The sequence below is a fragment of the Meriones unguiculatus genome, chromosome 2 (genome assembly GCF_030254825.1).
Source record: "Meriones unguiculatus strain TT.TT164.6M chromosome 2, Bangor_MerUng_6.1, whole genome shotgun sequence".
Taxonomy (NCBI): domain Eukaryota; kingdom Metazoa; phylum Chordata; class Mammalia; order Rodentia; family Muridae; genus Meriones; species Meriones unguiculatus.
This window is the reverse complement of record NC_083350.1, coordinates 66403047-66418452: the sequence shown is the minus strand read 5'-3', so window position 1 is coordinate 66418452 and position 15406 is coordinate 66403047. Positions and strand designations below refer to the sequence as shown.

At 37.5% G+C, this 15406-nt stretch overlaps 1 protein-coding gene across 5 annotated transcripts in view; it reads right to left on the bottom strand.

Moving 5' to 3' along the window:
- Trappc8 (trafficking protein particle complex subunit 8) overlaps positions 1-15406 on the bottom strand; it is an 84162-nt gene that overhangs the window by 33426 nt on the left and 35330 nt on the right. For 3 of the 5 annotated variants that reach the window (XM_060377633.1, XM_060377634.1, XM_060377635.1), the window contains exons 9-15: positions 14616-14766; positions 13203-13303; positions 10841-10946; positions 6353-6373; positions 5440-5571; positions 3715-3939; positions 2311-2419 (exon numbers count right to left, since the gene is read on the bottom strand). In XM_060377633.1, coding sequence (XP_060233616.1) covers positions 2311-2419; positions 3715-3939; positions 5440-5571; positions 6353-6373; positions 10841-10946; positions 13203-13303; positions 14616-14766 — 845 coding nt within the window. The remainder of the gene's footprint in view (positions 1-2310; positions 2420-3714; positions 3940-5439; positions 5572-6352; positions 6374-10840; positions 10947-13202; positions 13304-14615; positions 14767-15406) is intronic. The other 2 variants (XM_021664225.2, XM_021664226.2) reach the window with 1 other exon arrangement.

Genomic DNA, 15406 nt, shown 5'->3' with positions numbered 1-15406 from the left:
TCTACTCATTAGGCTTCTAATACGGGTATTCTTTTCTCTGTGGCTTACAATTACGTTATTTTTGCCTAACTTCCACAATTTTTACATAAAACATTTCAACAGATAGAAAATATAAGAAAACACTGCTTATAAATGAAAATTTTGTTTCTGATTAAACATCTAGTTCAGGCTAGCCTTAAACTAGCTGTGTAACTTAAGGATGACATGAAACTCAACTTCCTGCCTCCATATCCAAAGTGCTGGGATTAAAGGTATGGATCACAACTCATGGCTTGCATCTTTATTTTTTATTTACTTTGTTTTTGGTTTTTCAAGACAGGGTTTATTTATGAAGCTCTGGCTCTCCTGAAACTCAGTAGACTAGACTGGCCTCGAAGTCCGAGGTCCATCTGCCTACCGCTACCTCTCCCATGCTGGGATTAAAAAGACGTGCACTGCCAGGTGCTCTGCCTGCATGTTTGTGTACCATTTACATACCTGGTACTCATAGAGGCAAGAAGAGTTTGGAACCTGGAATTACATAAGGTTGTGAGAACCTATGGGTTCTGGGAATTGAAACTGGGTTCTTTGGAAAAGCAGCATGTGCTCTTAACCACTGAGCTACCTCTCCAGTCCCGTTGCTTATATCTTAACAAATTTCTTTTAAATTACATGTATGCATGTATGTAGGTATGTATGTATGCATGCGTGCATGTGGGGAGAGGTGCATGCTTGGCACCATCTTGGGCTGCTATCAGTTCTCTACTCCCACCACATGGCTTCCTGTATTCAGACATTTATTTCACCAAGTGCCATTACCTCTTGACCCATCAAGTCGTATTTTGAAAGTATTTTAAAGTCAACTTTTTTGGGGGGGAGGGAGGACAGTAGTTCAAGACAGGGTTTCTCTGTGTAGCCTTGGCTGTCCTGGACTTGCTTTTGTAGACCAGGCATTGGCCTTGAACTCACAAAGATCCACCTCCCTCTGCCTCCCTGATAAACTCAACTTTCATTTCATGATCTTGATTTTTTTTTTTTTTAACAGAAAGAGCTTTATAGCCAACACCTTCTTTGCACTCCTCCCAATCCTAACGTCCCCATCACCTCTACTGGCATCACTTCTCCTTGGGCTTAAATTCTAGCACTTGCAGGCATATTTACATTTTTTTTTCTTTGAAGTTTTATGAGAAGTATAGACATAAACAATGCATAGAACTGGTTTCTGTATTTCAAATTTAAGCTGCAAATGATTTTTTTTCACTCAACATTATGTTTCATTATCTAAAGTTAAATACGTAGAAATAGTTCATTCGGGCCCTGCAGCATAGATAGCCCTTATGTGAATATATAAAAATCATTTGCTATTAAAAACAATCATGATATAAAGTTAATTTTGATTTGAAGGAGAAACACCTTGAGCTGAAATATGAAAGTATCTATGATGACCACACACAGCTCACCACTCATCAAGAACACTAACTAACACACCCAACTTTTTCAGGCTTCAACTCCAAGGAAAAGACCCTGTCTTTATTTATTTATTTTTTGACCCTGTCTTTATTTAAAAGGGGGTGGTGATATAGCTTAGTAAGAGGGTGCTTGCCCGGCATATAAAAAGTGCTACATTTGATCTCCAGAACCGAATAAAATTAAGCATAGTGATATATGACCTGTAATCCCAGCACTTGGGAGGAGGACGCAAGAGAATTGGTTCAAGGCCATCTTAAGGTACAAAGCTAGAAACTAGCATGAACTGCACAGAACTCTGTCTACAAATTCTTTTAACCTTAAAATCTTATAAGCATAGAAGTAAAATGTGTTAGCTGCTTCTATATATATTTCTATAATAAAAAGTTAAAGACCCTAAGCAGGGTGTGGTGGTGCACAACTCTAACCCACACGAGAGACAGAGGCAAGTTGCTCCAAGTTCAAGGCCTACACAAGAGTTCCAGTTAACTTGTGGACCTTGTATCAGGACTGGAAAAAAAAAATCATTCAAAACTAAGTTTTCCACATGCTCATCATAGTATGATTTTATACAAACTAAAATCAGTAACTCCAGAAAGAGAATGAATGTTTTATTTAAAGGTGTTTTATATGCACTGAGTGGAGTATATAACAAACATTAAAGAAGCTTGCCAAGGTGAAATAGAACTGAACATTTATGTGAGAAAAGCTGCTATAATGGATCACAATCATTTGATTTTTATTGTTTTTACTTTTTGGACTAAAAAGAAAAACAATAAAGTAGTGGTTACAATTTCTAATTGGAGAAAGAACACTTCAAAGAAATAGTCATTAGGTAACTAGGCCAAGTGAAAATTTACTAACCATCTGCGGGTCGTCTGTCATGGCCAAAGAAAACCCGTGTTGCTGAACTGTTAATGTATGGTAAAGGAAGCTGTGGTAAAGGGCCATCTGGTGACAGCTGATTTACATTCTGGGAGAAATACAAAAGAAGGAAAAAATAGTTTTTAGGAAAACTACATTTTTTCATGTTTCCTAGTTTTTAATACACAAGATATCAAAATGTTATGCAAGAAAATTTAGACATACAAGTATTAGTTTATGTACTATATATACCAGAGTCATAAAAATTTACAATTTAAAACTTTAAACATCATTTAGTTTACCTATGGAGAATCTTGCTGGCCAGGCCTGGTGGCATAAACCTGTAACTAACTCCAGATACTTAGCAGCCTTGGCCTTCAGGGTAAGCTCAAGACAGCCTGAGCAACTACCCCATCTCAAAACACAAAGTAAAGGGGCCAGGAAATACTCAGTGGAAGAGTGCTGTAGTGCTGTCTGGCAGGTACAAAGCCTGGTTTTAAGTGTCAGTACCACTTTTAAAAACAGAACCTTCAAAACAAAACAAAAACAAAAACAAAAACAGAACCTTCAACTAGTTTTTTGTTTAGTTGCATATTAAACTTCCACATGGAACTTCAGTGTGAATTTTGCTTCTTGTTGACTCATTATAGCATCCTATCTGCCAAGTTTTTAACTGGTCTGATTTTAAATTAATAAGTCTAAGTTTCAAATTAAAGAATGTCTGGGTGGGGTACTACCAGTACTTGGGAAGCTCAGGCAGGAGGGTGAAGCTCCTGAGGCCAGCCTAGCTAAAAAGTAGACCTAGAGCAAAAGAGAAAAGGGGCTGGAGATGGCTCAGCAGCAAAAAAAACACTGCCTGCTCTTCCACCGGTATAGGGCTTAATTCCCAGCACTCTTGGTGGCTCACAATTATCTATATCTTCAATTCAGTCCCAGGGTATCCAACACTTCTTATGGCCTCTGTAGGCATCAGGCACAAATGTAATGCACAGACATGCAGGCAAAACACCCAAATACATTAAGTAAACAAGTAAATTTAAATTAAAAAATAATCAAAGAAAGGGAGGCCATATCAATTTGAGAGGAGGGGCTATAGGAAGGACTCAAGGGAAAGGAAAGAGGAAAAGTAATATAATTCTACTTTAATTAAAAATATTAGAAAAAGAAAAGATACAAACAATGTTTCCTGAAATATTAAAATTCTCTTTTAAAAACTGTAATAAGGGCCAAGCAGTACAGATCTATAACCAAAACACCTTCCATAACTTTATGACAGGTGATTACATATTCTGCAATAAAGCCACTTTATTATACTTTAAGGAGTTAATAATAAACACATTTTTTTTCCTGAAAATAATAATTTTAAAACAGTTTGGATGTTTATTCCTAAAGAGAAGTAATTACCTTATAAACATACAGATATTCTCTGAGAAAGGCCCCTTGCTGAGCAGCAGACTGTTTGCTTTCATTGATTAAAATGTGTCTGAAAGCAGACACAGCATTGTCTAGCTGCCTCAAAGTATAGGACTGACGCCCAATGGTGAAGTTGATATGATCCTCTGCCAGAGACCAGCCTTTTCCTTTGTAAACTTGCATGGCTTGACAATAGCAGCGCAAAGCATGCTTTTTCTATAAGAAAATAAATGAAACGTGTATTACAGTTTAAATCTCCTTGAACTGGAAATAATAAACACAAACAAACACATATGGAGACATACGCAAATATAAACAAGTAACTGTTTCATCTGCTAAAAAGAGAATATGATAAAGCAAGAAAATGAAGCCAACAAGTAGGACCATCTCCTCACAATTATACAACTCTACCTAGAACCATACTTTAGGTTTCCTCAGTCGTCCACATGTGAGTGTACATGCGTTTTTGTCTGTTCTGACACCTACCCCATATTTCTCCAAGATTAACTTCTGAGGAAAACACTCATTGATCAATTTGGCTTTATTTCTTTCACATTTTTTCTGTGAACAAGTAAGGTATACTGGCTAACCAGGAGGGCTAAACTGACTGGATTTAGACTCATCATGGAATGACACCGCTGGGAGCGTCTCTAAGAGTGTTTCCAGAAAGGTTTAACTGAGGAGGGAAGACCCATCCTGATTAGAGGAGTACCACCCCATAAGGCGTGGGCTCCTGAAGTGAATAAAAAGAGACAGAGGGGGCCAAGGAGATGGCTCAAGGAACAGAGAAACTTGCATGCAGGACTACTGTTCTGAATTCTTGTCCTGAACCCCTCAAAGTGACAGGAGAAAACTGACGCCAAAGAGTTGTCCTCTGACCTTCACAGGTATACAATACCTCAATACCATGTGAGGTACCTCACACACAATACCTCATACACGCACACACTAATGACACTAAACAAAAAATTAAAAGCCCAAACTGAGCCACAGAAAAGTTAAGTAAACAAATTCAAACTGTTTATATATCTATCAAGATTTAAGCCTTTATCTGTCTAAATCCAAATCTCATGTTTTTATCCATATATTATCTGAAAACAAAATTTATTTCAACTTTTAGGATTAAACCATAAAAGGCTGGCAAGCAGGGGTAGGTAGGCAAGAGTCCTCTGAAGGTAAAGTCTTGCCACCAAGAATGACACCCAGAGTCCGAACCCAGGGGGCCATACTGTAGAAGGATAAGAATCATGCCTGCAAGTAAGCTGCTTGACTTCTCACATGGATATGTGTGAGCGTATGCACACACATGTGCATATATGAAAGAAAAAGAAACAAACAAACAAACTATGACAAGAATTCCAGCACTTGAAAGGCAGAGGCAGGCAGATCTCAAGGCCAGCCTGGTTTACAGACTCAGTTCTAGAACAGTTAGGGCTATAGGGAAACACCCTGTCTTGAAAAAAACAAACCAAGAACCTTTTTAAAAAGACTTGTCTTCACTTCTAATTACATGTGCACATGTGGGTATGTGCTCACAGGTATCTGCACGCAAAGGCAGTCAAGGAAGGGCACCAGATGCTTGCAGCTGCAGTTACAGGCAGCTGTGAATGACTCTCTATGGGTGCTTAGATCCCAGCTCAGGTTCTTTGGAAGAGCAACAACAGCTCTTAACTGCTGAGCATCTTTCCAGAGGCAATTTAAAGACAATGCACTTACCTGCCCTGCTTTACTAAACCGGTGGCCAGCCAGGATCATGTGAAATGCGTATTTTCTAACCATGGGGCTTTTCATGTTTATGAAGCAATGTGCAGCCTGCTCCAAAAGAAGTGCACTTCGGAGATCAGAATCCTGTGAATGTGCAAAAGAAAGAGAAATTAGTGCCAAAAGTGAAAGCAAAAGAGGTTTTGTTTCCTAGCAACAACACAGCGAATGTGTAGCTTAGGGTAGAAGAGGACAGAGACACAAGGGCAAACCAATCTCAACTCTTTCTCCAAGCATCACAGATATAATTTAAAAAGACTGCCCCCAAAATGACCTGTTTTTGTTCCTTTCAATAAATCCAAATGAATAATTATGATGTGTACTATGCACTAAATCTCTGAATTATTGCAATCTTTCTAAGCAGTTATAAGTGGGAAGGAGAATACAAACTGAGAATTAAATACAGGTATTCTAACTAAAGACAAACTCAAAAACATGAAACACAGAAAAATAGTTCTATCAATCTAGCTTCTTGTGGATATTACCCGGTGACTAACAGCATATTTAATGTACATCCTTCCCCAAAGAATACAGGATAGATTATGTGTGGATTATGATGTAAGCTAATTTTTTACTTTATTCTCCTTAAAGAACATTTATTTAAAGGAACCCTCAATTTTTAGTGAAATATTGAAGGCACGTGAGGATCTCTTCATAGGCTCTTTGTAAATCAGGAACAGGAGGACTATAAGGTTCAGCAGCCTGCCTGCCCCTGCCTGCCTAGGAGTTTTAACAACTCATCTTCACTGCCTCCGCTCCTGGTAAGCCATCACTTCAGAGATAAGGAAGAAAGTGATGAAGGTTGCTGATTAAGAATCAACAACTTTTCCCAACTTTCTCTAGGTCCTCAGCCTCAAGCTGAACTTACCAGGCCCTTCCATGTGTTCTGCTGCCATTATTTTCCCAAGGGAAAGTTGAAAACAGAAAAAAATTGACTTTTAAATACAATTGTTTCAATAAATTAGTTATATCAAACAGACCACTTTTATAAACTATCCTTGTAACAGTCTTAAAGTCTTAGAAATATACTTCCATCCTCCAATATAAATATATTTATTTAAAGTAACTGTAAAAAAATACCTTTGTCATCCATACTACACTTTATTTGCATAAGACTTTTCCCAATTTGATGCTGTTTTCTGTTTCTCTTTCCGTGAGTGTTTGTGACTAACACGCATATATGAAAACACACACACACATAACATTTTTATATAGAAGTAGTAGCATACTCAGTATCTTGTTTTTTTTTTCCAAGCCATTTCCATCCTTCATTTCTTCTAAAAAGACTCTCTAGTATGTAAAAATATTATAACTTATAGTTACAAATTAATTAATCATATATTGGTTTTTTGCTACTATAAAAATTACCCAGTAAGTATAATTTCTCTGTGTGCATGTGTGTGTAGGCGTGCATGCATGTAAGCGCATGTGCATATGTGTATATGTGCATATGTATATGTGTGAGTGTTGCTGAGAACTGAACCTAGGCAAGTGTTCTATCACTGAGCTACAACTCTTTGCTCTTAATTCCTGAGACAAGAGCTCACAATGTAGCTTTAGGCTGGTCTACAACTCTGCATATCCCTGGCTGGTCTCAAACCCAGTCTTCCTGCCTTGTCTGCTGTATGTCATCACACTCAGTCATAAACAAAAGAAAACAAAACAACAACAAGAAAAAAATCTCAGTAATTATTCAGATAGTTTTATTACACAAATTTCTGGAAGTAGAAATTAATGAAAATTATGTAATTTGAAATTCTAATCATTGCACACAAATTGCTGCCAAAAAGATTAAAAAAATATTCTCATCAATGGAGATTAAGAATTCTGGTTTCTGGTGCTGGAAAGGTGGTTTGGCAGTTAAGAGCATATACTGCCCTTACAGAGGACCCTTGTATAGTACCCAGCACCCATGTCAGGAAGTTCACAACTGCCTATAACTCAAGCTCCATGGAAATGCAAAACTTCTGGCCTCTGTGAACACACACTTACTCACTCACTCACTCACTCACTCAACTTCATTAAACAGCAAACTGAATAGGTACCAATCCTGGATATCCTATGTAAAGGATGTTCTCTAGAAATCTGTAATGGTTTTCCAGTTATTCAATGTATAGTCCAGTTAAACCCGCATAATAAACTTAGCATTTCCAAATTTAACATCATAGTACTGAATGATTCAAGAAAGATTTTAAATTTACATCATGAATTAATTAAACTGAAATAAAATTAAGCACAGACTACTGACTACTTAAAACATACTATGACTCTCAAATCTTTACTATCAAGTTATTACAAAGAGGGGCTTGGTGAGATCACTTCACAGGTAAAAACAAAACAAACAAAAGCAAAAACATTTGCCATGGAATCCTGACAACCTGAGTTTTTTACCCAGAACTCACTTAATGATAGAATGAATGACAATACAAACTTGTCCTCTGACCTTCTCACAAATGCCATGCATGTGTGCCCAAACACACACACAGAAAACTGAATAAAAAGTACAATTAAAAATCAAGTTATTGCTAAGAAATATATATGGAGGGAGGTGGGGCTGGAAATGTGGTTCGATAGGACAGAACTTGCCTGGCATTTGTGAGGCCCTGAGTTCAATCTCAAACACAGAGAGGGGCAAAGAAGGGGGGATAAAGAGGAGAGAAGAAAAGCCTAAAAGATCACTGCAAATTCATTATTCCGGGAAAACGTTACTAGAACCTGTTCCTACCCATACCCTAAAGCAATAAATGACAACCATATAGATTTGAGATAGTAAAGTTAAAAACAAGTGAGAAAGTTATAATACAAACAAAAGAATGTGCTCTTAAAAAAATTTTATTCATATGGGGGTAAAAAGGCAAACATATTTAAGCAAAAAAAAAAAAAAAAAAAAAAAAAAAAAACAAAACAAAACCCTATACTAATTTCTACACCATAAATTACTTGTATATCATTGATAACCCTGGTATGAGAAACATAACACAGAACTCAAAGTCAAGATCAAGAGCCTGTATTCAACAGTACCAATCAGCTCATGCCTGATACAATGTGGTGATCTGAATAAGAATAGCCACCATGAGCTCATAGGCTCATATATTTAAATAATTAAGTCACCATGGAGTGGCACTATTTGAGAAGGATTAAAAGGACTAGGAGATGCAACACTGTCGGAGGTGGGGTAGGCTTGGAGATTTCAAAAAGCTCATACCAGGCCCAGAATTTCTTTTTCTCTCTCCATTTAATCAAGATGTAGCTATTCCTCCAGCCCCTGCCTGAATGCCGCCATGCTCCCTCACATGATAACAGTCTGACTAAACCTCTAAAACTGTAAACAAGCCCCAACTAAATGCTTTCCTTTTTAAGAGTTGCCTTGGTCATGGGATCGCTTTACAGCAACAGAACAGTAACTAAAACACACCAGTTCATGCTTATTGGTCAGCATATCACATATAACAATTACTAAAAATTTTAAACATCACATATGACATTAATATCTCAGAAAATCTTTTTAAAGTTAATTATTTGGCTTAAGGAACATTTGTAGATTATCATGCGCAAACCTCAGTGTTAGGTATCAGGGATAAAAATGTGAAAGATGGGCTGGAGAAATGGCTCAGTAGTTTAAAAGCAAGATAAGAGTGCTTTTGCAGAGGACTGAGTTTGACTCCCAGCATCCACATCAGGCAGCTCACAGCTCCCTGTACCAGCTTTAGGGAATGTGACACCTCCTGCTGGCCTCTGAGGGAACTGCACGCACATGGACATGACAAAACACAGTAAGTCATGTAAAGGAAAAGCCAAAGAGGGTATGGTCACATGCCTCTCTGTAATTTCAGCACTCAAAAGGCTGAAAAAGTGGAAGGTTGACCTCAAGTAGGTAACAGGTTAAACACAATTTCTAGTATAACATGATGCCAGGCTTTCTAGCAGTGTATGAGAAAGTAAAAAGAAAACATTTAGGGCAAAACAGTGCACTAGAAAACCAGGACATGACCAGCAAATTCCAAGAAAAGAGCCAAAGAAGAAAGAGTGTGATGTAAACCAAAAAGGCAGTAGAGGCCAAGTGAGATAGCTCAGCAGGTGACGGTACTTGCACACAAGCCTGGCCACTTTAGGGAAAGCCATCCAACCCACTGAAAGAAGGAGAGAAGTGACTCCACCAACTCATTTCATGACCTCTGTCTGCCTGTGTTGTGTGCTAGGGAATTCCTGCCACTACATCATCATACACACCACACGTCACAGTGGTAACAAATTAAAAAGGAAATAGTGAGCTTTCAGAGAGACCTTTGAGATATGAATGAAAGTATGTTTCAGAGGATACCCCTGCCCAACAGCAATGTCAAGTCCATCCTATGACTGGATGAATGAACACAAAAGTATCTCAAGCACTGCAAGCCCCCCTTTCCTGAGCAAGTAGAGCTGACTGCTGATAATGTGTCACAAAACTATTGGGTAGAAAATTTTAAATTTATTCAAGTTAATTTAAGATGCCTTGGGTGCATCCAAAGTAGACAAGGATGGCCAATCACCTTTTAGATTTATCTATTTTAGATGCATTTTTAATGCTTAATGGCTTTCTTTAAATGGTCATACAGGTAAAAACTGAGATTAAACATTCCTCAGTGATTTTTTTAAGCAGTTTTCTATTAGATTGAAACACAAGCATGTCTTAGTTGTACATAACATGGAACTTACATCAAACAAGATGTTGTATACATGGTCATGGTTAGTTAATAATGAAAGGTGGACTGAGACTATAGAAACAAAATAAACTCAATCAGGGCTATAAAGAGGACTCCACAGTTAAGAGCACTGGGTGCTGTTGCAAAACACCAGTGTTCAGTTTTCAGCACCCACAGAGACTCTCAACCATCCATGAACTCCAATTCCAGGGGATCTGATACCTTTTGACCTCTATGAGCACCAAACACACACGAGGCACACATATACACACAGACAAAACACTCATAAACATAAAATAAATTTAATAACAATTTTCAACCAATAGATTCAAATTATAAAAGATATACTAGCTGAGTCTGGTATGAATGACCGAAGTCCCAATTCTTAGATGGCTAAGGAAGGAAAATTGGTAGGAATTTAAGTCCAGCATGGACTACAAAAACAGTCTCAAGCTCCTCCTACTACAAAACAAAACAAAAATAAAAAAACAAAGAACCAACCAACTAACCAACCAACCAAAACAAAATAAACCAAACCAAAAAGAAAACAAAAGAATCAAAAATCTTAAAATGAAGTTAAGAAATAAGTGTTTAGACCCTAAATTAAGTGAGCCCCCCTTTTTTGTTTTATACAGCACCTCGTTACAAACAAATAATACTTCACAGTCCAGTACCTCACTTGTCAACCGTATAAGAAGAGCCGCAGCCTCTGAGTACTTGCTTTGACTTTTTAAAATTTCAGCACTAAGCAGCACACATCTTTCAGCCAACACCATATTCCTAAACGAAAACAAACAAGGAAAGTAAGCGGCATCATAGCAATTCTTCAGCACAGGGAAGTTACCGAGCATCCAAGTGTCCACTAGGACATCCCAGCAAGTCTGTCCTGGTGGCCGCTTGCAGATATCCGCAACTAAACCCGCCCTTTCCCTCCTTTTTGGATACACACTAAAGCCCTGTGCATGCTCCAAACTCAACAGTCTCACTTTCTCTAAGAACTCATCCTCTACCCACCCAGCCCCACACCCCGTACAGCTGCTTGTCAAGCTCCACAGCTGAACCTGCCTGCTCTCTTGGACCCTAATTCAAAAGGCAAGGCTATCTCTTCCTGGTCTCCTTTCAGTAGCTTCCAGTTTGCCTCCCTTTCTGTAACTGTTATCAAATTCCAATAAAATGATCAGGATTTAAGAAAAAGGTGTCATTTTTCTACCTACTTATTTAAAAAAAAAAAAAACAATTTTCATAATCTTTACTCCTTTAGAGGTACTGGGGATCAACCTGGGAGCCTGGGAAATAATAAGCTATAGGCCCAGCCCAACACTTTCTCATCATACAATTTTAAAATAAGAACATAGCAAGGCTGCACATAGTGATATACACCTATACTCTTGGAAGGAGAGAACAAACTCCCATCAAGTTGTCCTTGACCTCCATATGCACATATGGTATGCCCATACCCAAATACTCAAGAACGTAAAAATGTTGGAGAGGGTTATTACTCTCAACAAGAATTATGGGTTGGACATAAAATCATGTGCCTTTAATCCCAAAATGTGGCAGGCAGAAGTAGGTGGATCTGTGGGTATGAGACAGACTTGGATCTACAAAGTGAATTCCATGCCCGTCTAGGCTACATTATGAGACCCTGTCTTTTGAAAGAAAAAGTAATATCAGGTCCCATAGTTTACAATTGTGATTCTATCACTCCAGAAGTGGAGACAGAGGAGCGGAAATTTAGAAACACTCTTGGCTACATAGCAAGTTCAAGCCAGCCTGAATGACTTAAGACTCATACATAACCTCCAAAAACAAAGAAATGCTTTGATGCTCTTCCCTACTTTCCACAAATTACATTTTGAAACAAATATTCCTGAATATCTAAATCTGCCTTAATGAACACAAAAGACAAACTCCTAATGTTCACTACACACATATAAGGCTCCAGTCCTAAATTCTATAAACTGTTTAATTTTTAATAAATTGTTACTTTTTATTTGTATTATGCTTTGTTTTTATTTTTAAATGTATATTCACATATGGAGGCACAAATGCACTTGTCATTACAGCATTCATGTGGAGGTTAGGACAATTTTCAGGGTTAGTTCTCTCCTTTCATGTGGATCCCAGGGATCAACTCAAGTTGTCAGGCTTAACAACAACCATCTTTACCCACTGGTATCTCGCCAGCCCTATGAATGCTGTTTTTTTGTAAGCACTGCTATCAACTATAACTTCTACATGAACAATACAGGGCTCAAAATTATTTTTCTACCTCCGTCTTCCAATGCATGTATTCTGCAACGGAAACATCAGAGAGCTAGGCACGTAACTCAGTGGGCAGAGTTCTCAGTCAACTTAATCAAACTAGCCATCTGATTAAGTTGCTGAAAAGTAGTTTTTATAGTGATGTCTACTCAAATATGCAGTAATTTTCATTCACCTCAACAGAAGCCTTAATTCCAGCCTAAGAAGAAGAATCTATCTCCCAGTATTTTTCATATACACAACACAAACTGACCGTTACCAGCAAAACTATAGCGAAAACCTACTTCTGTAACTCATAATTCTAGAAATGTCTCAATAGTCATAAATCCTAGGCACGGCGAATGAAAATCTACCTACCAAATAACCTAAGAGCCTCCTTCTGATGACTTTCAGTACATTCTTAGTTTTCTTATAAGAATTGTAATAGTACTCAGTAGTTAGTTCTCATTTTCCCCTAAGTCTGTATTACTTGACTCTTCATGTTTCTGCCTAATTAGCAAAAAAATTCAAAATGGCTAATTTCTGTAGGTAAAATAAAAAAAGGTGGTACAACAAAAATTATCCCCAAATAGTACAGAACCTCAACACTATATATATCAACTTGTCATCCACAAATGCAACCCAGCTAGAAACTGAAAAGAGAAGCACTATTTTCACTTCAATTTGTCTCTAAATTAACTTCATTTGAGAATCTACAGCACGAAAAGCAAAGAACTACTTATAAATATCAAATCTATCTCAAAATAGGCAAAATATAATATATCCACCTACTTGCAGATATCCCTGTATGTCTGAATTGCTGTGTCCATGTAATGAGCAGGGTATGGCCTAGGAGCTCCTGGCTGAAGAAAGGCTGACACTGCTGCCATTTCCTAAAGGAGAAGAAAAAATTTAAAACAAACAAACAAACAAACAAACAAACAAATGAAATACAGTATCTCAGGAGAACCATTCTCATATGTAACACTCAATAAAGCTAAATACTAGAGGTCTCAGAGCACACATGTATAAACTCCAGTTTAATGTAGACTCAAAACCACAATTTGTTCTGACTTAAAATTCTGGTCTTTGTTGGGGGTGATGGCCCATACCTTTAATCCCAGCATTTGGGAGGCAGAGGCAGTCTGATCCCTGTTAAGTCTGAGACAAGCCTGATCTACACAGTAAGTTCTAGGGTAGGGAGACTAGATAGAAAGCATGTTTTTAAAAAAATAAAAACAGAAGTCATACATGATCATGCATGATCTAAAGGGATACCCTTCATATATCCATAACAAAGGTAAATCCTGAAAATTTGTTGTGAGGTGATTTCGTTGTACACATATCAGAATATATTTATATAAACCAAAGGCAATAACAACAGTAGGTGAGAATGTTTTAAGCAATAATTTTGTTTTGTTTGTTTTTGAGACATGGTTTCTCTGTATAGACCTGGCTGTCCTGGAACTGGCTTTGTAGACTAGTCTGGTCTTGAACTCAGAGATCCACCTGCCTCTGCCTCCTAAGTGCTGGCATTAAAGATGTACACCATCACCATGCAGTGTAAGCAATAATTTTACTGGAATACCATCATATATATTCAGTCTATTGTTATACATTAAAAAAAAAAAAAAACAACTGTGCTGCATGGACATACATTTTTGCTATTTTTATCCATATTTGATAAATATTGCATTTAAGCTATTTAAGCAAAGGTAGCAGCTGTATGAGAGAAGAGCTTAGTACTAAAAAGCAAGGTGTATTTATTGTAACATTATACATTCATAACTGAAAATACCTATAGTTTATAAAAGCTACTGTAAAAGTAATAAACCAGAAGTAACCAAGGCATAAACAAAACCATGAACTGCTAACTTGGAAGATGACCTAGATAACTTGTTGACTAGCTTAGCATAGCTGGAGGATACAATCAAAATATCAAACACTTCCTCCTGGTGGGACTAAGATGAAAAGGTGCTCCTAACATGAGAGTGAAAGAGGAAGTGAAACCTGCTTTGAGCTGTGAACTGTAAAAAGAGGAAGAGACAGCAGACACTTTTCTGGAGAGCAAGTCCCTGGGCACAAGTATTGACAAAGTAAATTTTCTAAATGCACCAAAGGCAAGTCATAGTCCATTGCCTAGCCCATGCAAGGCCCTGGGCTTGATTCCCAGCACCACAAAATATATAAACAAACAGGACCAACCAAGGCACCAGCTGCATAAAGCATTGCTTGATCATTAAGAAAATCCTTCTTTGCAGTGTGATAGCAACTGTAAGCCAAATCATAATGTTGCACCAAAAAGCACAAGTCAGCCATTTTCCTGATCTGAAGCTCCGGTGCTTCTGGAGGATACCTAAAACATAAGAAATAATCTATCATTTGTGGTGTATCACACCATCACATACAAATGTATAGTAAGATGTTCAACTACCCAGAACATAAATTTGATCTCCTTTACACAAATTCTATCTTCAAGGAAGAGTATCAAAGAGTATCAATAAATTTTCAAAACTACTTGAAGTCAAAAGTTAATATGTTTAACTTTTATCCCTGGAAACTTCTCAACTGCAGAACAGCATTTGCCCCATGGACAAGTTATAAGTAAATAAATGGTTAATACCAGGTAACTTATTTATATACTACTCACACACACAAAAAAATAAAATCCAAATAGACTCGTGTCATTTTCCATTAAAGCAAGACTGTGTAAGAAACAAACTTTACTAAATAAATGTCTTGTCTTAGAACAGCAGGCCAAAGAGCCCTGCATGGTGATGCACCAATACCTGGGAGCCTGAAGCAGGAGAGCTCCAAGCTGAAGGATGAATGGGGCAATTCAGCAAGATGTTGCCTTTAAAAAAGTATATACCAAAGCACTTTAGCCAAAAAAGGGCTAGTACTGAATGACTCCATCTTCTTACAAATAGAGAAACAGCTCCAAAATAAAATAACACAGTGTTACTTGAGGGTTTTTTGTTTTGTTTTTGCTTATC